Here is a 26826-nt window from a genome sequence, read left to right on the forward strand (position 1 = left end):
ACAAGGGGTTAATACGGTAATCGGGGGGAAGCTGTAACCTGTAACATACCTCGTTCAGTCTCCTCAGGACTTTAACCTCTTGGCGTTCCCCTAGGATAGGGGGCGCTAAAGCGATTTTTGAAAAAAAATCGTGCCCATTTTAAACGGCCTCCTACTCAAACTCAGAAGCTAGGATATGCATATAATTCATACTTGTGGATAGAAAACACCCTAAAGTTTCTAAAACTGTTTGAATGGTGTCTGTGAGTATAACAGAACTCATATGGCAGTCAAAACCCCGAGACAGATGGAAACAGGAAGTGGAATTCTGAATTGCGAACTGAACTTCATCACGTTGCCTATTAATCACACCGTGAGCTATGGTTCATTGAGCACTTCCTATTGCTTCCACTAAATGTCCCCAGTCTTTACAAATTGGTTTGAGCCTTCTACTGTTAAAATTGAATGAATGAGACGCTGTGGAACGTGGTCACACGGAGAGGGCCATCACCATTATGACGCTGGCGCCCCTGGTTACCCTCCCCTTTCGAAACGTTTTGAAACACAATGCAATCGTCCCCCTCGAATCTTATTGGCTCTCTTGTTGAAAAACGCCCTGAAGATTTATGTTATACAATGTTTGACATGTTTGAACGAACCTAAATGGGGAAAAAATGCATTTTCTCGAAATGGCTGTCCCGTGGCCGACGAAGCATTTGGATCAGCCTTCAGACGCGCTAACAAGAACAAGCTCTTGGAACATAAAGGAGTCATTTTTTCGAACGAAAATACATTTGTTGTGGACCTGGGATGCCTGGAAGTGCTTTCTGATGAAGACAACCAAAGGTAAGGGATTATTGACAATAGTATACAAGACTAGATGTGATATGCGATTGTTCCAAGATGGCTAGCCTATTGCTATTGCTAGCCTATTGTTCTGAGTATCGCATCCCCTTTTATCGCAAAGTGTGATTACCCAGTAAAGTTATTTTTAAATCTGGCATTACAGGTGCTTTCAAGAGATATTCATCTATAAATCTTAGAATGACAATATTACATTTTAAAAATGTTTTCGAATAGTAATTTAGTAAATTGTAGCTCTGTTTCATCGGATGCATTTGAGGGAAAATAGTTAGTCAACGTTACGCACCGATGTAAAATGCTGTTTTTATATATAAATATGAACTTTATCGAACAAAAGAATGCATGTATTGTGTAACATGATGTCCTAGGTGGTTATTTGTGATGCATGTGGTTGGTCGGAAAATGGCTATGTGGCTACTTTTACGATATACTCTTCTAACATAATCGAATGTTTTGCTTTTGCTGTAAAGCCTTTTTGAAATCGGACAACGTGGTTCGATTCAGGAGAGGTGTATCTATAAAACGATATAATTAGATTATTATTATATATTTTTTTTTAATTATTAAATTTTGTTATGCTAATGGCGCTATGATTTTTCACTGGATGTCGAGGCCGCACAGGGGTTAAATGGCCCCACAAACCGTGGACCCAGCTTCCGGCAGGGCAGGCGGAGGGGCATGTTTCAGGTCGAGAGCCAGACCACCGGGGCCTCACTGCGGTGATGGTCTGCGCTGGATTTCTGGCACAGCACGGCCCACTGAAGGTGAACATGAGCGGCGTCCCATGTCTCCTCTGTGCGCCTGAACCAGTCTTCCACCGCAGGAGCCTCGATCAGGCTCTGATGCCAATGCGCCAGAACCGGCTGGTACCCCAGTACGCACTGGAAGGGGGAGAGGTTATTGGAGGAGTGGCAGAGCGAGTTCTGGGCCATCTCTGCCCAGGGCACGAACGCCGCCCACTCCCCCGGCCGGTCCTGGCAATAAGACCTCAGAAACCTACCTACAACCTGGTTCACTCTCTCCACCTGCCCGTTACTCTTGGGGTGAAAACCCAAGGTAAAGCTGACCGAGACCCCCAGACGTTCCATGAACCCCCTCCAGACCCTCGACGTGAACTGGGGACCCCGATCAGACACAATATCCTCAGGCACCCCGTAGTGCCGGAAGACGTGTGTAAACAAGGCCTCCACAGTCTGTAGGGCCATAGGGAGACCGTGCAAAGGGAGGAGACGACCAGGATTGTGGTGTTACCCTGTGAGGGAGGAAGATCGGTCAGGAAATCTACCGACAGGTGCGACCACGGCCGTTGTGGAACGGGTAAGAGTTGTAACTTACCTCTGGGCAGGTGCCTAGGAGCCTTGCACTGGGCGCACACCACCGGCGCTCCCATATATACACCACTACACCCTGCCCGTGCAGGTCCCTGAAAATCTTGTCTACAAAGGCTTGGAAAACTGATGGAGCATTCATCAACCCGTACGGCATGACGAGGTACTCATAATGCCCTGAGGTGGTACTGAACGCCATCTTCCACTCGTCTCCCTCCCAGATACGCACCAGGTTGTACGCGCTCCTGAGATCTAGTTTCGTGAAGAAGTGCGCCCCTTGCATTGACTCAATCGCCGTGGCGATGAGAGGTAGTGGGTAACTGTACCTCACCGTGATTTGATTTAGACCTCGATAGACAATACACGGGCGCAGACCTCCCTCCTTCTTCTTCACAAAAAATAAACTCGAGGAGGCGGGTGAAGTGGAAGACCGAATGTACCCCTGACGCAGGGATTCGGAGACATATGTCTCCATAGCCGCCGTCTCCGCTTGTGACAGAGGATACACGTGACTCCTGGGAAGTGCGGCGTCTACCAGGAGATTTATCGCACAATCCCCTGTCGATGGGGTGGTAATTGAGTCGCCTTCTTCTTACAGAAGGCGAGAGCCAAATCAGCATATTCAGGGGGGATGCGCACGGTGGAGACCTGGTCTGGACTTTCCACCGTAGTAGCACCAACGGAAACCCCTAAACACCTCCCCGAGCACTCTCGTGACCACCCCGTGAGAGCCCTCCGTTGCCATGAAACAGTGGGATCATGACGACGAACCAGGGTAGGCCTAGCACCACGGGAAACGCAGGAGAATCAATAAGGAAGAGACTGATTCTCTCCTTATGACCCTCCTGCGTCACCATGCCCAGGGGTGCGGTGACCTCCCTTATCAACCCGGACCCTAATGGTTGACTGTCTAGGGCGTGAACTGGGAAGGGCATATCCACTGGAACAATGGGAATCCCTAATCTATGGGCAAATGATCTGTCAATGAAATTCCCAGCTGCACCTGAATCAACGAGTGCCTTATGCTGAGAATGCGGGGAAAACTCACGAAAAGTAACGTTCAAAAACATGTGGGCAACAGAGAGCTCTGGGTGAGCATGGTGCCGGCTCACCTGGAGTGACGTGAGAGTGCCCTGCCTGCTGCCTCAACTCCCAGAGGAACCTCCCCAGCACTGACCGGCAGTGTGCCCTCTGCGGCCACAGATGGTGCATGAAACGGAACCTCCTCCGGTCTCCCTAAGTGCAGCACCTCCCAGCTCCATCGGCGTCGGAGCTGTGGTGCTGGGGGATGGAACCGACAGACGCCGATCTGGACGTCTGCGGGTAGCCAGCAGGTTATCCAACTGAATGGACAGGTCCAACAGCTGATCGAAAGTGAGGGTGGTGTCCCTGCAGGCCAACTCCCGACGGACGTCCTCGCGCAAACTGCAACGATAGTGGTCGATCAGGGCCCTGTCGTTCCATCCCACGCAAGCGGCCAGGGTCCGGAAGTCCAGAGCGAACTCCTGGGCGCTCCTCGTCCCCTGCCTCAGATGTATGAGATGTTCACCCGCCGCTCTACCCTCAGGCGGGTGGTCGAAGACTGCCCGGAAGTGGCGGGTGAAATCTTCGAAGTGGTCCAGCACTGCATCTCCTTCTCCCGACATGGCGTTGGCCCACTCCAGGGCTCTCCCTGAGAGGCATGAGACGAGGGCGGACACCCTCTCTCGGTTCAAAGGCGCCGGGTGGACGGTTGCTAGGTAGAGCTCCAGTTGGAATAGGAAACCCTGACAATGTGCAGCCGTCCCATCATACTCCCTAGGGAGGGCCACACGAATCCCACTGGGACCAGGTGAAAGAGGGGCGAGTAGTGAAGACCTTGGTTGCGCTGGCGGAGGTGCTGGAGGACCTCCCTTTCTCTCCCAGTGATCCATGTCTGTAGGACGCGATCCATGGTGGCGCCGAGATGATGGAGCATTGCCGCTTGCTCCTGGACGCGCTCCTCGACCCCAATAACAGTGGTACCTGCTCCTGCTGACTCCATGACAACTGGGGTGTGTGATTCTGTCAGGCAGTGGGTGTAGCTGGTGCATGAAGTCAGGCGCAGGAGAGCAGAGATGAGTGAACAACGCACTTTAGTCAAGAAAATAGCACAAAGTAACAATACCAATGTGCGAACAATGACGGTTGCCACAAAACACGGGTGAAAACGGCACCCGGAAAAAAACAGCCGGTAACGTACCGACCTTAACAATAAACAATCACACACAAAGACATGGGGGAAACAGAGGGTTAAATACATGACCAGTAATTGGGAAATGAAAACCAGGTGTGTGGGAAACAAAGATAAAACCAATTGAAAATGAAAAGTGGATCGGCGATGGCTAGAAGACTGGCGACGTCGACCGCCGAGCGCCGCCCGAACAAGGAGAGGAACCGACTTTGGCGGAAGTCGTGACACAGTGTCTGGTGGAAAGCAGACTGAACCAGTCCAAGATTTTGCCTGTGCTTAGGGATTACAAGCATACACTTAACATGATGCAGCCAGCAACGTGCTTGAAAATATGGAGAGTGATACTCAGTAATGTGTTCTATTAGATTTTCCCCAAACATAACACTTTGTATTTAGGACAAAATGTCAATTGCTTTGACACATTTTTTGCAGTATTGCTTTAGTGCCTTTTTGCAAACAGGGTGCATTTTTTTGAATATTCGTATTCTGTACAGGTTTCCTTCTTTTCACTGTCATTTAGATTAGTATTGTGGAGTAACTACAACATCGTTGATACATCCTCAGTTTTCTCCTATCACATTTACGTTTAAAATGTTTGTAGTTTAGCAGACGCTCTAATCCACAGAAATGTCAAATTAGTGCATTCATCTTAAAATAGCTAGGTGAGACAACAACACATCACAACTGTATCAAGTACATTTTCCCTCAACAAAGTATTTATCAGTAAAGTCCGTGCTAGTGGGAAAAGAGAAGTGGAATTTTTTATTTTATTATTATTATTTTTATGGAGGCGCCAATCAGTTATTTAAGATACTTTCAGACTTTTTTGAAAGATGGGCAGGGTCTCGACTCTCCTGACTTTAGGGGGAAGATTGTTCCACCATTGTGGTGCCAGGACAGAGAATAGCTTTGACTGGTCTGAGTGGGAGATGAGAGGGCCAAGAGGGGTGGGAGGTCCAAGAGACCAGAGGTGGTGGAACGTAGTGCTCGGGTTGGGGTATAGGATTTGAGCATAGCCTGAAGGTAAGGAGGTGCAGTTCCCCTTGCTGCTCTGTAGGCAAGCATCAGGGTCTTGAAGATGATGCGAGTTTTGACTGGAAGCCAGGGGAGTGTGCGGAGGAGCGGGGTGACATGGAGGAACTTAGGAAGGTTAAACACAAGGTGGGCTGTGGCATTTTGGATAAGTGGCAGGGTTTTGATGGCACAAGCGGGGTGCCAAGCCGACAGAGAGTTGCAGGATTCTAGATGAGAGATGACAAGTGCCTGGTTTAGGACCTGTGCTGCTTCCTGGTCGTACTCTATGGATGTTGTAGAGCATAAACCTGCAGGAGGGAGTCACTGCTTTGATGTTTGCAGAGAACAACAGGGTGTTGTCCAGGGTCACACCAAGGTTCTTTGCACTCTGGGAGGGGGACACCGTGGAGTTGTCAACCGTAATGGAGAGGTCTTGGAGCGGGCAGGCCTTTCCTAGAAGGAAGAGCAGCTCAGTTTTGTCGAAGTTGAGCTTGAAGTTGTGGGCCGACATTCAAGCTGGGATGTCTTGAGTGTCATCCGCATAAAAATGATTGGAGAGACCATGTGAGGATATGACAGAGCCGAGTGACTTTGTGTAGAGAGAAAAGAGGAGGAGGGCCTAGAACCGAGCCCCACCAGTAGTGAGAGCACTTGGTGCAGACACAGATCCTGGTAGGAGCGACCTGCCAGGTAGGATGCAATCCTATCACATCTATTAAACTCTGTAACTGTTTTAAGTCACTATTGGCCTCATGGTGAAATCCCTGAGTGGTTTCCTTCCTCTCTGGCAACTGAGTTAGGAAGAGCGCCTGTATCTTTGTAGTGACTGGGTGTATTGATACACCATCCAAAGTGTAATTAATAACTTCACCATGCACAAAGGGATATTCAATGCCTGCTTTTTTTACCCATCTACTAACAGGTGCCCTTTTTGTCAGGCATTGGAAAACCTCTGTGGTCTTTGTGGTTGAAGCTGTGTTTGTAATTCACTTCTTGACTAAGGAACCTTATAGATAATTGTATGTGTGGGGTACAGAGATAAGGTAGTCTATCAAAAATCATGTTAAACACTTTTATTGCACACACATAGTTCATGCAAGTTATTAAGCACTGTTTTACTCCTGAACTTATTTAGGCTTGCCATAACAAAGGGGTTGAATACTTGTTGACCCTAAATTGAATTCATTTTAAATTCAGGCTGTAACAACAAAATGTGGAAAAAGTCAAAGGGTGTGAATACTTTCTGAAGGCATTGAAATTTGGCTTTAAAAGCTTTCCGCCTTAAAATCTCTGACCCCCAGGCAATGGCTCAGGAGAGACACTGTCTTCTGTGAAGTCGGCCCAAGAGAAATGTGTGTGTGTGTGTGTGTGTGTGCATGTGTGTGTGTGCCTGTGAATATCAGCCCTGTCTTTCTATAAGCCTATTTCCACTAACAGGGTTCAAATAGTATGGAAGCTTGGCAATCCCAGTTTTTTATTTCAGGTCTGATATAGGCTAATGTATTAAATATTTTATCAATCCTGGTTAAAATAATCAAGAATATTATACTACTGGTTGTGCATTTACACACATTAAAGGCCAGTAGTTGGACATGTATTAGAAATGGAGAGAGGAGAAGACAGGAGAAAGAAGAAAATAGACACTGGAACTTACTCCTTTCATTCAAGTAGACATTGAGAAAGAGAGAATCTATATGTGTGTGTGTGTGTTTGCACTTGCACAGTGCCCCCCCACCCTCCCTCCCTCCCTCTTTTTCTCTCTTCTCTCTCTCTCTTTCTCTCTTTCTCTCTCTCGATCGCTCCGTCTCTGGGGAGGGGTAGGGAGTGGATCTCCAGATGCCCGGAGAGAAAACATCAAACGGGGGGATCATTAGTAAACCTCCTTCCTCCGACACTAGGGCTCCTCTCTTCCACAAACCAAACAAAAGCCTCCAAGACCCCAACTCTGCCACTCCAAACACTATTTCATGCTTTCTTCCATCTCTCTCTGTCTCCTTCTCTCTCACCCTTTATTCCTCTCTCTCCTCTGCACTCTCTCTTAATTTTCCTCCTACTCTGTCTCTCTCGTTCTTTCTTGTTAAAGAGAGTAGAAAGGTTAGGGGTCAAGGGTTAAAATGTCTCCGTTCAAGGTTGGCCCCTCGATTCAGGATCTTTCCTTGTTGTCAAGGTATCAATAAAAGGGAATGAACTCAGTTGAAGATATAATATGGATCACCAAAACCATTCTCAAGGATTCACACCAGATCTTGTTTCCTGTCCACTTTGACCCTTTTCAACAATGCAAAATACAAAAACAGAAGCGAGCCCTTCACCTGATAGAAAAAAAGCATAGTTTTCTTCTTCCAACCACCCGGCCCATAAAAATATACATGGAGAAGAGAGAGAGAGAGCGAGTGAGAAGAGAGAGATGGAAGGAAGGAAGGAAGGAAGGAAGGAAGGAAGGAAGGAAGGAAGGAAGGAAGGAAGGAAGGAAGGAAGGAAGGAAGGAAGGAAGGAAGGAAGGAAGGAAGGAAGGAAGGAAGGAAGGAAGGAAGGAAGGAAGGAGTTGCATACAGCTTGACCATCGTTGTGAGAGGAGACCGAGACACAGAGAGAGAGACAATGACAAATGGTTTGATGAAGAATGCAAAAGCCTAAGAAAGAAATTGAGAAACCTATCCAACCAAAAACACAGACATAAAAAAACTGAACCTACACCTTAACTATAGTGAACCACTAAAACACTACAGAAAAACACAAAGAAAAAAGAAAGAATAGCACGTCAGAAATTAGATCAATGGAATTTCGCAAGCCATATAATCTAAACACTTCTGGGAAAATAAGAACACACTAAAGAAACAACAACATGAAGAGCTATCTATCCAAAATGAAGATGTGTGGATAAACCACTTCTCCTATCTTTTTGGCCCTATAACAAAGAATAAACAGCAAAAACGTATACATAATCAATTACAAATCTTAGAATCAGCTATTAAAGACTACCATAACCAACTACAGGACAAAATACAAACCCTCCAACCCAAAAAGGCCTAAAGTGTTTATGGTATCCTAAATGAAATTATCAAATGTACAGACCACAAATTCAAACTGGTTATACTTAAACTATTTAACATCATCCTCAGCTCTGGCATCTTCCCCAATATTTTGAACCAAGGACTGATCTCTCCAATCCCATTTTTTTTTTTACAAATTCAACCCCAATAACTACTGTGGAATATGTGTCAATAGCAACCTCTGGAAAATCCTCTGCATTGTCATTAAATCAGACTCCTACATTTCCTCAGTGAAAACAATGTCCTGAGCAAATGTCAAAATGGCTTTTTACCAATTTACTGTACTACATACCATGCATTCACCCTGCACACCGTAATTGACAAACAAATAAATAAAAACAAATGCACCGTCTCATGCTTTGATGATAAAAAATAAGCTTTTGACTCAATTTGGCCCCCATGGTCTGCTATATAAATTGATGAAAAGCGGTGTTAGGGGAAAAAACATACAATATTATGAAATCAATGTACACAAACAACAAGTGTGCAGTTAAAATTGGCAAAAACACACAGATTTCTTTCCTCAGGGCCGTGGGGTGAGACAGGGATGCAGCTTGAGCCCCACCCTCTTCAACATGTACACTGATTATACAAAACAGTAAGGATACAGGCTCTTTCCATGACATAGACTGACCAAGTGAATCCAGGAGAAAGCTATGATCCCTTATTGATGTCACTTGTTAAATCCACTTCAATCAGTTAAAGAAGTATGTTTAAGCCATTAACACAATTGAGACATGGATTGTGTTTGTGTGCCATTCAGCCTCTGAAAGACTGAAAGACACAAAAAGCGCCTTTGAACGGGGTAAGTAGCAATTCAATATTAGGATGGTGTTCCTAATGTTTAGTATACTCAGTGTATATCAATGAATTGGCTAGGGTACTAGAACAGTCTGTAGCATCCGGCCTCACCCTACTCAACTCTGAAGTCAAATGTCTATTGTTTACGGATGATCTGGTGCTTCTGTCCTCAACCAAGGAGGGCCTACAGCAGCACCTAGATCCTTTGCACAGGTTCTGTCAGACCTGGGCCTTGACAGTAAATCTCAGCAAGACAACAATAATGGTGTTCCAAAAAAGGTCCAGTTGCCAGGACTACAAATTCCATCTAGACACCGTTGCCTCGGAACACATAAAAAACTATACTTAACTTGGCCTAAACATCAGCACCTCAGGTAACTTCCACAAAGCTGTGAATGATCTGAGAGACAAGGCAAGAAGAGGCTTCTACGCCATCAAAAGGAACATCAAATTTGACATCCCAATTAGGATCTGGCTAAAAATACTTTAATCAGTCATAGAACCCATGGCCCTCTATGGTTGTGAGGTCTGGGGTCCACTCACCAACCAAAAATGTACAAAATGTGACAAACACCTAATTGAGAATTCTGCAAAAACATCCTCTGTGTACAATGTAAAACACCAAATAATGCATGCAGAGCAGAACTAGGACGATACCCGCTAATGATCAAAATCCAGAAAAGAGAGTTAAATTCTACAACCACCTAAAGGAAGCAACAGCCAAACTTTACATCACCTACAGAGAGATTAACCTAGAGAGAAGAGCTCCCTATTGGTTCTGGGGCTCTGTTTACAAATGCAAACAGAACCCACAGAGCCCCAAAACAACAACACCATTAGACCCAATCAAATCATGAGAAAACAAAAAGAGAATTACACTGCCACACTGATCCTCAACACAGGTGCCCTTCAGGGGTGCGTGCTCAGTCCCCTCCTGTACTCCCTGTTCCCCCATGACTGCATGGCCAAGCAAGACTCCAACGCCATCATTAAGTTTGCCGACGACACAACAGTGGTAGACCTGATCACCGACAACGATGAGACAGCCTATAGGGAGGAGGTCAGAGACCTGACAGTGTGGTGCCAGGATAACAACCTCTCCCTCAACGTGATCAAGACAAAGGAGATGATCGTGGACTACAGGAATAGGAGGGCCGAGCACGCCTCCATTCTCATCAACTGGGCTGTAGTGGAGCACGTCGAGAGCTTAAGTTCCTTGGTGTCCACATCACTAACAAACTTTCATGGTCCAAACACACCAAGACAGTTGCATCAACTGCTCGGCCTCCAACCACAAGGCACTACAGAGGGTAATGCGTACGGCCTAGTACATCACTGGGGCCAAGCTTCCTCCCATCCAGGACCTCTATACCAGGCAGTATCAGAGGAAGGCCCTAAAAATTGCCAGACTCCAGCCACCCTAATCACAGACTGTTCTCTCTGCTAATGCATTGCAAACGGTACCGGAGCGTCAAGTCTAAGTCCAAAAGGCTTCTTAATAACTACTACCCCCAAGCCATAAGACTCCTGAACAGGTAATCAAATGGCTACCCAGACTATTTGCATTGACCCCCCCCACCCCCTACCTATTCTCTGTGTATTATCTATGCATAGTCACTTTACCCCTACCTACATGTATATATTACCTCAATTACCTCGACTAACCTGTGACCCCGCACATTGACTCTGTACCGGTACACCCTGTATATAGCCTCGCTACTGTTATTCTATTGTTGCTCTTTAACTATTTGTTATTTTTCTATTTTCTTGTTTTTAATTTTTTGCTACAGTTTATTATAGTAAATACTTTCTTAACACTTATTTTTCTTAAAACTGCATTGTTGGTTAAGGGCTTGTAAGTAAGCATTTCACTGTAAGGTCTACACCTGTTGTATTCGGCGCATGTGACAAATAAAATGTGATTTGATTTTACACATTGGAAATAATGAATCCAAAAACTGGAATGCTGTCCGGCCCTAAACAGAGAGTACACAGTGTCAGAATACTTGACCACTCTGACTGACCCAAAATTAAGAAACGCTTTGACTATGTACAGACTCAGTGAGTATAGCCTTGCTGTTCATAGAGGTTGCCATAGATAGTAGACCTGGCTTTCAAGAAAAGACAGGCTATATGCACACTGTCCACAAAATGAGGTGGAAACTGAACTGCACCTCCTAACCTCTGCCAATTGTGCAACGATATAAGAGAGACATATTTCCCTCAGATTACACAGACCCACAAATAATTGTAAAGCAATTTAAATGTTGATAAACTCCCATATCTGTTAAGTAAAATACCACAGTGTGCCATCACAGCAGCAAGATTTGTGACCTGTTGCCATGCGAAAAGGGCAAGCATTGGAGCACAAGCACCATTGTAAATACAACCTATATTTATCTGTTCACTTTATTTTCCCTTTTGTATTTAAACTATGTGCATATTGTCACAACACTGTACACAGCCAACAATATAACATTTGAAATGCCTCTTTTCTTTTGATACTTTTTCACTTGCTTTGGCAATTTAAACATGTTTCCCATGCCAATAAAGCCCATTTGAATGTAAATGAGAAGGAGAGAGAGGACTAGAGAGAGAGACATAAAGAGAGAGAGAGAGAGAGAGAGAGAGAGAGAGAGCAATGACAAAAGGCTTCTTCCTTCCTGCTCGCACCGCATGTGTTGCGCTCTGCATCAACACCCACTCATATTAGGCGGATATTGATTTGAGGTTTGTTTGGGGCCGGGATGGGGGGGATTGAGGAGGAGGAGCGTAGAGGGAGGAAGAGGGTAGTAGAGGAGGTTGGTGCTGTAATTGTACACTAGATGCTCTCCTCTCTGGCGACATGGGGGGGAGCAGTGTGAGGGAGTGGGTAAAGAGGAGGGAGTGGGTGTTAATGCGAGGCGAGAAAACTCCCCCATACTCCGATGGGAGTAGTGTTCAAAGGTACCTACAGGGTAAAGAGAGAGAGAGAGAGGGAGAGGTGAAGTGAGAGGAAGAGTGTGTGTTTGTGTTTCTGTGAAAGAGAGTAGAGAGAGATGGGAAAATGCAGGGCAGAGACATGATGCACTGAACTAAAGAAGAACGAAGGCTACCTAAGATTTGTGATGAAAGGAGGACGGAAGCTTGACTTTCCCTTGACTCTGACTGCTCCTCTTTGACTGTGAGGTTTGGAACATTCATTCTAATAAGTAATAGCACAACCAAAGGCTTTGTGTGATGACTGACGTGAGCAATAGAGAGAGAGCGAGAGATGGGGGAGAGAGAGAGACAGAAAAGAGGGAATACAAGATAGAATGTTAGGAATAGTGTGGAAGAAAGAGCGAAAGAGCAACATAATTCCCTCTCCCCACACGCATACATACGCACCTCTCTCAACCGTGTACTCAGGTACGTAAAGAAAAGAGCAGGAGACAGATAGGTAAACCTCTGTGTACTTGGAGGCCCTAACTGACCACTATGTGTGTGCGTGACTGTTCACAGATAACCTTCTAGGCAAGAGGAGAGCCTACTCCCCCAACAGCAGCAGCAAGTGCCCCTCGGACATCAAGAAGTCGCGCAGCGTTTCCCCCAAAGGTAAGATTGCACTGTGTGTGTGATGTTACCGATGTGTTGAAATATGTCCATTTTTTTTAAAGGAACGTTGGCGGACAAAGAAACGTGAGAGAAGGATAGAGGAGAGGAGGAATAGAGAGCAGAAGAGGGAGAGGAGGAGTGGAGCTTCATTGATTTACAGAAAGTGTGAGCTGGTGTTGAGTGACAGCATGGGGTCAGTGTTACAGTGAGGTTAGCCGCCGTGCGCACACACACACACAGTACATGTGCACACACACGTGACACATTCTCAGTTTCCCTATCACACTCAGCCCATTGCTCTCTCATACATTCACAAGCCACATACACACACACACACACACACACACACACACACACACACACACACACACACACACACACACACACACACACACACACACACACACACACACACACACACACACAGTCTGTGTGTTCACCATAGTCAGTGAGAGTTGGGAATGCCATTAGGAATTGCCACTTCCTTTCCTCTCTTATCCAGCCGCTTCCCTCCCATTTAATTTCTCCCTTGTGTGGAATGAAACTGGGATCCCTGTGAGGAGCCGGCATGTTCACCCTGTCTTGTCTCCGGGGTCCTGGGGAAGACTTCCTCAGTCACTGATGCATTGTACAGCAGGCAAAGCCAAGGGCAGCCCACTCCTATCCTGCAACATCTCTAGGGGGCCACAAATTACATGCATGCACACATGAGAAGACAGCACATGCCACGCACATACAGAAACAGCGCAACACACACACATACACACATGCACACATGCACACACACTGTGCAAAACGATCTTAGTTAGCTAAAACTTTAAAATGTAAATGCTTCAAACTTAGAAAGGACCTTGTGTCATTGAGTAGATTAAAAATATTTATTTTGACATAATGTAATATTACATCCCAAATGGAGCCCTGCTCATAGTGCACTTTGATCAGAGCCCTATGGGCCCCGGTCAAAAGGAATGCACTATATAGGGAATTGGATGCCATTTAGGACGTCAATGTGATGTTGAGGTGTATGTTAAGTAGAGTGGATTTCTGTGCCGTGTTCGGTGACCTTTGCCTTCTGTATGACCTCTGACCTAGCAAAGCCCTGACTGAGGCCACATCAATTAGAGCCTCCACTTACAGACACTACAGCCACTCTGTGTGTATGAGTGTGCGTACATGTGCATGTGAACGTGCATGTGCGTGTATGTGAGAATGCGTGTGTGTGTGAGTGTGTGTGTGTGTGTGTGTGTGTGTGTGTGTGTGTGTGTGTGTGTGTGTGTGTGTGTTTGACTCTGCATCAGGAGAGGTGGATTAACTAAGATTTAGAACACTGCTGAGCTAATGTCTCAGCCCTCTGAGCCACATCCACACCCAAACACTGACGCCACACAGGGTCGTGTGGGAGGGAGTGTGTGTGAGGGTGTGATTCTATGTGTGTGTGTGTGTGTGTGTGTGTGTGTGTGTGTGTGTGTGTGTGTGTGTGTGTGTGTGTGTGTGTGTGTGTGGGCGTGCGTGTGTGTGTGTCTGTGTTTATGTGTGTCTCACCTGAAGGGTGAATATAAGGCATTAATGACCCATGGAAACAGAAAACGGAGAGATAAAGAGATAGATGGGGGGCTGAGAAAGAGAGAGAGAGAGAGAAAGAGAGAGAGACAGAGTTTTGGTTTGGCACACTGACTGTTTTTCTGTCTTTGGCGGAGTTGGCACCTGAGCAGAGCTTATAGAGAGAGAAATGCAGACGGGCAGAGACAAGTAGTTTGCACACATACACACACACGCACACACACACACACACAGACACACACACACACACACACACACACACACACACACACACACACCACTTGCGTCATAAGACACAATCATACAGGCACTAATATACTAAGACAATCATGCAAATAACACTTTGTGCATAGGTATAAACAAATGTGTTTGCATGCCCGCCCGCACACACACCTTAGGGTCCCTGGGTGGGTGGAATAGTTGGAACTTGGCAGAGTTATTGGCGGAGTTATTCTCCCCCTTCCCCCTCCCCTTCCTTCTTCTCTCCCCCCCCACACACACACACACACACACACACACACACACACACACCACCACCACGCCACTCCTTCCCACCTGCCCGGGTACAGGCTCAGGTTTCAATGAGGAGATGGTAAAAATAATGCCTTCCTTGTCACCCTCCCCCTCAAACGCCAACCACCTCCACCCTCCCTCCCCTCTCTCTCCTAAACCTCTTCCCTCCTTTACCTCCTCCTCTTTTCCTCTACTCCCAGTATCATAGAGAGAGAGAGAGGTGGGGAAGGAGGTGGAGGGGGGAAGAGAGAGATGGGGGAGAGAGGAAAGAGAGGAGAAAAAAGAAGCGACAGAGAGAGGAAAGCGCATATCACAGCCCCTTTTTACACCCAAAGTACAGCGATATCACACCACACACACACACACACACACACACACACACACACACACACACACACACACACACACAAGCACACGCACATACATACATTTATACTCAAGAAACAACTATGTATTTATATAAGATCAGAGTGACTTCTACATTAGCCCTCACCAAACTCATTATACAGAACACTGTCGAAATTTGTGACAGGCACACATGTTTTTTTTTAGGTTAGCTAGGTGGCTAGGCTATGGGTTAAGGATAGGGTTAGGGCTAGGGGTTAGGTTTAGTTAACATGCTAGCTAAGTACTTAAAGGGTTAAGGTTAGGATTAGCTGACATGCTAGCTAAGTAGTTCAAAAGAAGTAAGTAGTTGAAAAGTTGCTAAATTAGCTAAAGTTGTCCATCATGTGATTCGAACACGCAACGTTTGGGTTGCTAAACATTCACATTATACGCCCACCCTTTTTCCCCGACTAACCTCCCTCCTATCGTTTCCGTCTTAAGTAACCTACTGCCTTCATCTATGATTGAAATGCACTGTATGCAAAGTCATGTGGTGGACACACGTCATTTTTCTTTTCGTGTGTCTGTCACAAATTTTTGCGTTAGTTATTTGTGTTTATTTCCCAATAATTTGTGATAGTGGGTTGCATTATACTATTGAGTACATAGTAAGCCTTTTTGATATATATTTGGTGAATGTCTGACCCATTGTTTGTTGATGGACTATAATTATTTATGAAGAGTCTTTGTTTTGAAGAAAGATAACTTTGGATTGAGCACCTTGTTTTGGTATTTTCTTAGTTCAGGGTGAGATAGTGGTGAGTTTTTAGTTCATGGTGAGATAGTGGTCAGTTTTTAGTTCATGGTGAGATAGTGGTGAGTTTTTAGTTTATGGTGAGATAGCGGTGAGTTTTTAGTTCATGGTGAGATAGTGGTGAGTTTTTAGTTCATGGTGAGATAGTGGTGAGTTTTTAGTTCATGGTGAGATAGTGGTGAGTTTTTAGTTCATGGTGAGATGGTGGTGAGTTTTTAGTTCATGGTGAGGTAGTGGTGAGGTAGCCCTTTACACTCACAGACCCTGTCATCCCGTATACAGTTTGAAAATGGCAGATTTGGTCACTGATAAGCGCCTAAATTGTAACTCAGTGGCTGTACAGTGACATACAGTAACTTACTATATATGAAGTCAGAGCTCAGGCTCTTCACTTTACAGCACTGTGTGGGATTCAACTGACAGCCATTTTAAAAGTGTGTACCACACGCAACAAAAAGATGCCCCCATCCCTCCCGCTAACTGGGATACGTTAATGCTGTTAATCGAGATGAGTCGATGTGTTCTGAAAGATGAGACTTTGAGGATTATAATAAATAACACTTTGATATTATACAAGCAAACCACACACCCGTGAGTCCAAATGTGCACTTCACATTTCCATATTTGAAAACTCATTTAATTTACAGCATCAACATTTATGATCGCAATGTTTGACGTACAGTTACAAGGAATGACGTGTCATACCCTGGGTTGTCCTGAACAGAATGAGCCAATGTTTGTCGCATTGTGAAGAAAATTAGTAGCAGAACATGCACTTGACGCACTCATGATTCCAGTGGTGGGAAAAGTACACAATTTTCATACTTGAGCAAAAGTAAAGGTACCTTAATAGAAAATTACTCAAGTAAAAGTGAAAGTAACCCAGTAAAATATTAATTGAGTAAAAGTTTTTGGTTTTAAATATACTTATGTATCAAAAGTAAAAGTAAAAGCACCACTTTCTTTTTTATCTCTTTTTACAGCTAGCCAGAGACACACTCCAACACTCCAACATAATTTACAAACGAAGTATGTGTGTTTAGTGAGTCCACTAGATCAGAGGCAGTAGGGATAACCAGGGATGTTCTCTTCATAAGTACAGTTGAAGTCGGAAGTTTACATACACCTTAGCCAAATAGATTTAAACTCAGTTTTCACAATTTCTGACATTTAATCCTAGTAAAAACGGTCTTAGATCAGATAGGATCACGACTTTATTTTAAGAATGTGAAATGTCAGAATAATAGTAGAGAGAATGATTTATTTCAGCTTTTATTTCTTTCATCACATTCCCAGTGGATCAGAAGTTTACATACACTCAATTAGTATTTGGTAGCATTGCCTTTAAATTGTTTAACTTCGGTCAAACATTTTGGATAGCCTTCCATAATCTTCCCACAATAAGTTGGGTGAATTTTGGCCCATTCCTCCTGACAGAGCTGGTGTAACTGAGTCAGGTTTGTAGGCCTCCTTGCTCGCACACCCTTTTTCAGTTCTGCCCACAAAATTTCTATAGGATTGAGGTCAGGGCTTTGTGATGGCCACTCCAATACCTTGACTTTGTTGTTTTTAAGCCATTTTGCCACAACTTTGGAAGAATGCTTGGGGTCATTGTCCATTTGGAAGACTCATTTGCAACCACGCTTTAACTTCCTTACTGATGTCTTGAGATATTGTTGCGATCAAATCAAATTTCAAATCAAATGTATTTATATAGCCCTTCTTACATCAGCTGATATTTCAAAGCGCTGTACAGAAACCCAGCCTAAAACCCCAAACAGCAAGCAATGCAGGTGTAGAAGCACATCATTTTCCTTCCCTCATGATGCCATCTATTTTGTGAAGTGCACCAGTCCCTCCTGCAGCAAAGCATCCCCACAACATGATGCTGCCAACCCCGTGCTTCACGGTTGGGATGGTGTTATTCGGCTTGCAAGTCTCCCCTTTTTATCAATTGTAGGAAAAAAATACTTGTTTCATGCACAAAGTAGATGTCCTAACCGACTTGCCAAAACTATAGTTTGTTAATGAGAAATTTGTGGAGTGGTTGAAAAACGAGTTTTAATGACTCCAACCTAAGTGTATGTAAACTTCCGACTTCAACTGTATGTGAATTCAACCGGTTTCCTGTCCTGCTAGGCATTCAAAATGTAACAAGTACTTTTGGGTGTCAGGGAAAAATGTATGGAGTAAAAAGAACAATTGTCACGCTCGTCGTAAGAATGAGGAGACCAAGGCGCAGTGTGCATAGAGTTCCACATGTTTAATAAAGGAAACTCACCAAAACAATACAGAACAAACAAAACATGAAGTCATGGAGTGCATAACCTGCACCTACACATAAACAAGATCCCACAACTTGAGGGAAAAAGGGCTGCCTAAGTATGGTTCCCAATCAGAGACAACGATGGACAGCTGCCTCTGATTGGAAACCACACTCAGCCAAAACAAAGAAATAGAAAAACTAGATTGCCCACCCTGACCTAACCAAACTAGAGGAAAATAAACATCTCTAAGGTCAGGGTGTGACAGTACCCTCCAACCCAACGTGGTGTGGACTCCCGGCAGCAAAGCTGAACCTATAGGGGAGGGTCCGGGTGGGCATCTATACTTGGTGGCGGCTCTGGTTAAGGGCGTAGCCCCCACTCCACCCGCTGATCCCCCAGCTTCTGTGTCGCCGGAGGAACCAGACCGTGGATCATCGCCGTAGGCTCTGAACTGCCGACCGCCGCTGAAGACTCCGGACTGCAGACCGTCGCTGGAGGCTCCGGACCGGGGGATGTCGCTGGAGGCTCTGGACCGGGGGACGTTGCTGGAGGCTCCGTGCCATGTATTGTCACTACAGGTTCCGCACCATGGATCATCACTGGAGGCTTCGTGCCATGGATTATCACTGGAGGCTTTGTGCCATGGGTCATCCCTACAGGCTCCGGGCCATGGATCATCACTGGAGGCTTCGTGCCATGGATCATCCCTACAGGCTCCGGGCCATGGTTCATCACTGGAGGCTTCGTGCCATGGATTATCACTGGAGGCTTCGGGCCATGGATCATCACTGGAGGCTTCCTACGTGGAGCCGGAATAGGTCTCACCGGACTGGGGAGACGCACTGGAGACTGGGTGCGCAGAGCAGGCACAGGGTATTCTGGGCCGTGGAGGCGCACTGGAGGTCTGGAGCTTAGGGCTGGCACAACCCGTCCTGGCTGGATGCTTGCTTTAGCCCGGCAAGGGTGGAGTGCTGGCACAGGACAAACTGGGCACAGGGAGTTGGCTCAGGTCTCCACCCTGACTCTGCCAAACACCCCGTGGGGGGGCTGCCTCTCAGGCTTCCTTCGTTGCCGTGCCTCCCGATCTCGTCGCTGTTCCTCCCTCGCTGCTTCCACCTGTTCCCATGGGACGCGATCCCTTCCGGCCTGGATCTCCTCCCACGTCCAGGATCCTTTGCCATCCAGGATGTCCTCCCATGTCCACCTCGTCTTCCCCGTAGGCGCACGCTGCTTGGTCTTCTTGTGGTGGGATCTTCTGTCACGCTCGTCGTAAGAATGAGGAGACCATGGCGCAGCGTGCATAGAGTTCCACATGTTTAATAAAGGAAACTCACCAAAACAATACAGAACAAACGAAACAAAACGTGACGTCATGGCGTGTATAACCTGCACCTACACATAAACAAGATCCCACAACTCAAGGAGGGAAAAGGGGCTGCCTAAGTATGGTTTCCAATCAGAGACAACGATGGCCTCTGATTGGAAACCACACTCAGCCAAAACAAAGAAATAGAAAAACTAGAATGCCCACCCCACATCACATCCTGACCTAACCAAACTAGAGGAAAATAAACGTCTCTAAGGTCAGGGCGTGACAACAATATTTTATTTTGGAATGTAGTGAAGTAAAAGAAAAGTTGTCAAAAATATAAATAGTAGAGTACAGATACCCCCAAAAAACAACTTAAGTAGTACTTTAAACTATTTTTACTTAAGTACTTTACACCACTACATGACTCCATTTTATGTGCACCAAAATTACAATCTGTTTGTCTGAAGTGTCTTGTGAAAGCCTAACACTGTAAGATTGTATTTTATAACTTAACTTGTCAGGTTGGCAATAGAATTAGCTTTCAAATGATGTCTACCTGACCCAGATTGTGATTGATAATGGAAAGTTTGGGGAAACAGTAATTGTGTGATGTGAGGAGGCAGGGCTGTGTTCCAAACAAAAAACTACAATCAAATCAAACTTTATTTGTCACATGTGGCGAATACAACAAGTGTAGACCTTACCTTGAAATGCTTACTTACAAGCCCTTAACCAACAGTGCAGTTCAAGAAGAGTTAAGAAAATATTTACCAAATAAACTAAAGTAAAAAATAATAAAAAGTAACAATAACGAGGCTATATACAAGGGGTGTCGGTACCGAGTCAGTGTGCAAGGGTACGGCTAGTTGAGGTAATTTGTACATGTAGGTAGTGGTGAAGTGACTATGCATAGATAATAAACTGTGAGTAGCAGCAGTGTACAAAAAATACAATAAATATTTTTTTCTGTTGCACCTACCCCAACATTTCTGTTAATATTCGTATTATGTTACTGAATGTATCCCGAGTATTTTCACATTTTATTATAAACAAATGCGGCATAAATAACAGTATATAAAAAAATGCACATAAATTCAACAGTTTAATGTTTGGATTCAGTCTCATGTCAGGTGAACTGTTTTGTCCTCACCTTTGGTCTGATAATTTCCCCATAATCTCCAAACGGTTCCCCTTTCAATTGCTACCATGATTTTGCATATACTTTCTATATTTATTTTGTTAGAAACATTTCAATTTGACCCTATCCATATAGGCCAATTTCCACGAGTGTAAAGGGTTAATGGTAAGATAGTTGTGAGCCAGTGGTGTGTTAGTGGTGAGGTAATGGTGAGATAATGATGAGCGAATGAGATAGTGATGACTTAGTAGTGTGACAGTGGCGAGTTAGTGGCAAGGTAATGAGATTGTGTTGAGTTACTGGTTCGAATCCCTGAGCCGACTAGTTGAAAAATCTGTTGATGTGCTCTTGAGCAATGCACTTAACCCTAGTTGCTCTGGATAATAATGTCTGCTAAATGACTCAAATGTAGATGGTAAGCTAACTCTCTTCCTGACCCCCCTACAGAGAAATCCCACACCCCTGTGCTGGAGGGGGGCGGCCACAGTCACATGACCCCGGAGGAGCACTACAGGCGGATGATGTCAGCGCTGAACGAGCAGGGCGAGGAGCAGCAGCAGCGCCTCTACCAGCTGGCCAACAACATGGGCCTGCCCAGCCATGGTAAGACTCGTGTGTGTTACCTACAGTATATACAGTTGTGCACTTCATTTGACCAAGACCCAGAGTGGGACCTCCCAAAATAACTGTGTGTGTCTAGGGGGGGGGGGGGTGAGGGGGTGACATGCTGTCCGACTCAGAGTCTGGTCATCCTCTAAAACAGGGTTTGTTATATCAGCACTTCAGGATTCAGTCAGCGTACTAAACTGCACATGACACACACTTTATCTTGGCCTGACACACACCTAACCCTACTCGACCACTACCACTAGTAACCCTGGGGTTGTAGCCTTTCCCGTGTGGCGTCTGTCTGTGTGTGTGCCACCCTCCCAGTGTAAATCTCCAGCATGGACACTGCTGACATTTCTATTTGGGGTGCCAGTCCACCCAATGTCACTCTGGGTGATTTGTGACCGACGCTGCGTTCCGTTGTAAACAATGCTCCCCACCAGCATGCACGGACGCCGCCGCTATCGATCCGCCGCTCACTCATTGGCTGCCAGCCAACCTTGTAAATCTCCATAGGAACCACGCATCTTTTTTCTTTCTTTTTGTTCTGAGGTTGAAATGTAAAAGGCACTAACTTATGGTACAATTAATTCACTGGGTTGGAACTGGAAAGATGGAAGAATCCTCATAAAGAAGAATTATCACCTCAAAAAATAAAAAAGTCCCCTAATTGTATTTTTTATGTGACGGGGTGTATTTTCATTTCACTGCCCCTTTAAACTTGCGGGGCATCAATTGTTAACCTTTCCTACATTTTTAAAATAATGTGTCATTAACCTTTTGACACGTCTCAACATAGGGGTGCATATGCTCAAACCGGTGTGATTAGAATGCTTATTTAGAACGTCCAGTTTCAATTGACGCAACAGTCAGTGTTTGAGCTGGCCACACTGTATTTTCACAGAAACATTTTGCACAAACACAGTCCTTACAAAGTTATGCCCTGAATGTGACCAGTTTATTTATGAATGCAATGTTCAGACATTCACAGAAGTAGCGACAGCATAACACAATCATCCAAACCGGAAAATGTAGGTAACATTAGTCCTAGCGCTAACTGAGGAAAGATTGATGTAACACAAGTGGTAATATTTAGCTAACTCTCGGCTGACAGTAACCATGCATTGGCTAATAGCAATTACTATTTACAATTCATCACATCACGGGTGAGCTCACCATTGATCAAAATAATTGAGTAAAATACTTTCTAAAAATTGAAGGTAATCCAACGATGGGAAGTTTGTGCCCGCCGCCATGTTTGTTTTTTCGCATCAACCAAAGATAAGAATAGGAGACAAGATGAGTTTGGTCTGTTTGCAGTATGCATGTTGAAGGGGGTATGTCGTCTACCATCATTCACTTCCCTTCATTCACTTCTGGAAGTTTACTCGAAAGATGAGTGAACCATCCCTTCACCTCATTTTGGTCTGACAGATGTTTACGTGACACCAAGAATGCATTTTATAATGTCAACAAACATGGTGCCACACATAGCTGGCAAATAGCTTAGCATTAGCTCATCATAATCAGTACAACCTTCAAAAAAAGTATTTTACACACATCATATGTATCCATTACAATCTACGCAAGAATCAGAATGCATGATTTGTTACCAGTACTTGAAAACATGTGAATAAAACAGTAAATACACTATGCTCCATACCAACATACGGTATGCTACCATAGAAAAGACAACACGATATACAGAAAATAAGGCACTTACTTTGATAGGAACGCACACATGTCCAAAGTTATTAGCTATTTGCAAGGAAAACAACAATGAAGGCCATGCGAGCGCCAGACTGAAAATGTGCCAGGGGCAAAAAGTTTGGGGAAGTGCTTGGGCTCTCTTCAAAGAGAGATGTTCTCTCGGCTCAGTAAAGCCTCAAACATAAATTGTCCACAACAGTGAAATGGGCTACTTCTATATGAATTAATGAGGAGCCTCAATTCGAACTGTTGTTAGAAAATAAAACTTGTTAAAAATCATTTGAAAAAGACAAGTTGAAACATAGCCTATAGATAATTAGCAGGCAGCGTGTCTTGGTTTGAGGGCAGTGCGGGTTAACTGTCCTGTTGCGTAACAATCAAATTTTGGAACAGTGAGTGCATCACGCGCATAAAACAACTCGCGCTGGAGCGACTGTTAGAGATATTTGGAACTCACATGTGAAAAGGTTAATTGCCGCCAGGTTTTACGACCCCCATCGCAGTAGCATAAATCTAACCAATTTCACATCCCAACCCCAATCATAGTTTGAGCTACTTTTATTTTAATTTGATTAGTAATGATATTTAATTGCAGGTTGCAAATCTAAGGGGTGAAGCCTATAAAGGCTTTAATTGCCTTCCCCTGCATCTGAGAAGAATTAGGGCTGATGTGTAGTGCATTCTGGGGGTTTAATGGCCCAAGGTGCAGTATTCTTCGTTTTTCCTTCCCTGTTTTAAAGGCGGACACTGTGGCGCAATGCAGACGTCTCGTGGGGATGCTCGCTCTCTTTCTTTCTCTCTCTCTCTCTCTCCGCTCGCTCGCTCGCTCTCTCTCTCTCTCTCCTCCTCCTCCCTCTGGTTTCTCTCACTCCTCAGAGTTTGAATCCTTTACCCTCTGCTCACACTCCCTTTTGTCTACAGTCAGACTTACTGAAGTCCTTCCAGGTGTAAAATAAATAAATAGAGAGAGAGAGAAAACAAGATTTTAAGGAGGGAGAGAATGGGGAGAGATGAGTGAACGAGGTAGACTTGCCTCTCCTTAGCGCAAGACAACAAGTAAAAAGCACAGGATGAATGTTGATGATTAATTAATGATGTGTTTGCCGTTTGGCAGTAATAACCAGGAAATTATATACATATATGTGTGCCATTTAAAACACACACGCACAAGCCTCTTTCCCCCCAAGTTAGGCAGAGAAAACAGATTTTTCTGAGTTGCCAAGTTTACGACCCTACAGCACCTATATCAGTCCATCCCTCCTCTTCTATTTCGCTCTGTTATATTAAACTATTCTCTCCCCTCCCCCAAGCTCTTTTAATTAAGCAACTAATTGGTTTTCCCTGAGTATAGTCCTACTTTTTTTGTAAAAAACCCCCCCAAAAAACGAACTTCGTCGCACAGGGGAGCGCGCATCCTGACACTGTATCACCACGCCCCCCTCCCCCTTCCTTTCCTCTTTCTGTCTCTCTCCTCTGAGAGGATAGAGTGGAGGTGTGATGGAGGGAGGGATGGAGGGATGGCCCTGTTTGTTCCTGGAGAGGTTGATCTGAATCACTCCAGTGAGAGCCCCCTTGACATTGACCTGAGCTCCGTTGGGCCCCTGTTATCTCCCTCCCTCCCTCCCTCCCTCCCTCCCTCCCTCCCTCCCTCCCTCCCTCCCTCCCTCCCTCCCTCCCTCCCTCCTTCTCCTGCCCCCACCCCCCTCTCTCACACACCTCCCTCTCCAAGCACACGGGTTGCTTTTATATTCTCCCTTTCCCCCCTCGCCTCCTTTTCTTTTTTCCTCTCTATGACTTTCTCTTTCGCCTTGGTCCCCGCAGACCATCCTTTCATGTATTTGAAGTGTAGGCCACTGAAAATGAAAGTGTGTGTGTGAAGGGGGCCAGATGGAGCCGAATGGGGTGTGTGTGTGTGTGTGTGTGTGTGTGTGTGTGTGTGTGTGTGTGTGTGTGTGTGTGTGTGTGTGTGTGTGTGTGTGTGTGTGTGTGTGTGTGTGTGCGTGCGTGCATAAGGTGTTGATTCGGGGGGCTCTCCTTAGACCTGACAGGGTGGAGGGGGGCAGTGGAAGTGGCCAGGGGGGGCTCCACCTCCCCCTTTCTCTCTCTCTCTCTCTCTCTCTGTTATGATGAAAGGACAGAAAATAAAGGAAGGAAGATTTGGAGGAGAGAAAGTAGGAGGACATAGACATGGAAGATGAAAGAGGGCCTCATGTTTTGTTTCTCCTGAACTTCTTTCTGTTTCTCTCCAAGTGGGGCTGCACTGTCTACCATCTAGTCGTTACGATCACATGGTTGGAACACATCTCCAAATGCCCATAGTCAACAGCCTTGGGGAACTCACTTCCTCTGGCTCTTGTTTTTCCATCACTACATCTACTTGTTTATCCATTGGCTTAGGAAGCAGGAAGACCCTGATTTGCATTCCAAATGGCATCCTATTACCTATATAGTGCTCTTCTTTTGACCAGGGCCCATATGTAGGGAATAGGGTGCATTTGGGACGCACATGATTTAGTATACCTGGCAGTCCCAAATTCATCATAAGCCTGGCTGGGCTGTTTCACAGGAATAACGGGAATAACTCTCCCATGGAGAACAGCTTAATGGATGGGATTTCTGCCTAATTTGTGAAAAGATGCAGGGAAACTGGGATGGGACAAAAGACTGATAAGCGGAATGGGTCCAGAGTGGGACCTTCCAAAATAACTGTGTGTGTGTGTGTCAGTGCATGTCTGTGTTTGTCATTGAGTGAGTGTGTGTCTCCCTTTCTGTCTGTCTATGTGTCTGTCCGTCTGTTTTCCTATCTCTCTCTCTCTCTCTCTCTCTCTCTCCATTTCTGTTCCATTTCTGTACCCCATCCTACCCCTCCTCCCCTCTCCATTGTATAGTTTGGTTGGCTGGTTCCCCCTTGGAGGGCATATCCCCAGGTGACCCTACTCTACCCTACATTAAAGAGAATAATGTAGCGAGAGAGAGAGAGAGAGCACGAGCAAGTGATAGAGAGAGAGAGAGAGAGAGAGAGAGAGAGAGAGAGAGAGAGAGAGAGAGAGAGAGAGAGAGAGAGAGAGAGAGAGAGAGAGAGAAATTGAGATTCTGCCCACTTTTATATCTGCCCGTTGCCTCAACAGAAAAAAAGAGAGGGGTGGGATTGGGAGAGCTCCTGGATATGCAGGCTTTTGCTTCAGCCCTGCCTAGGGCAGGGATTCAATCCGATCAGTAGTAGATCAGCATCATAGCACGCTTGACATTTAAAGGTAATTCCAGATTGAGCCGACATATAATAAGATAATTAGGTCAAATCAAATCACATTTTATTGGTCACATACACATGGTTAGCAGATGTTATTGCGAGTGTAGCAAAATGCTTATGCTTCTAGATCTGACAGTGCAGCAGTATCTGACAGGTAATATCTAACAATTCCACAACAAAACCTAATACACACAATCTAGTAAAGGAATGGGATGAGAATATATAAGTATAAATATATGGATGAGCAGTGTGGCTAATAGTGTGCAATAGATAGTAGAGAATAGATAGTGAAGGATACAGTATACAGTATATACATATGAGATGAGTAATGAGAGATATGTAAACATTCTTAAAGTGGTATTATTAAAGTGACTAGTGTTCCATTTATTAAAGTGGCCAAAGATATCAAGTCTGTAGGTAGGCAGCCACCTCTCTGTGCTAGTGGTGGCTGTTTAACAATCTGATGGCCTTGAGATGGAAGCTATTTTTCAATCTCTCT

At 45.1% G+C, this 26826-nt stretch overlaps 1 protein-coding gene across 5 annotated transcripts in view; it reads left to right on the forward strand.

Moving 5' to 3' along the window:
- The window catches only part of samd11 (sterile alpha motif domain containing 11), an 89961-nt gene that overhangs the window by 44219 nt on the left and 18916 nt on the right, over positions 1 to 26826 (forward strand). For all 5 annotated transcript variants that reach the window (XM_014146020.2, XM_014146019.2, XM_014146018.2 and 2 more), the window contains exons 5-6: positions 12735 to 12827; positions 21206 to 21361. In XM_014146020.2, the coding sequence (XP_014001495.1) occupies positions 12735 to 12827; positions 21206 to 21361 (249 nt within the window). The remainder of the gene's footprint in view (positions 1 to 12734; positions 12828 to 21205; positions 21362 to 26826) is intronic.

Source organism: Salmo salar, chromosome ssa15 (assembly GCF_905237065.1).
Source record: "Salmo salar chromosome ssa15, Ssal_v3.1, whole genome shotgun sequence".
NCBI lineage: Eukaryota > Metazoa > Chordata > Actinopteri > Salmoniformes > Salmonidae > Salmo > Salmo salar.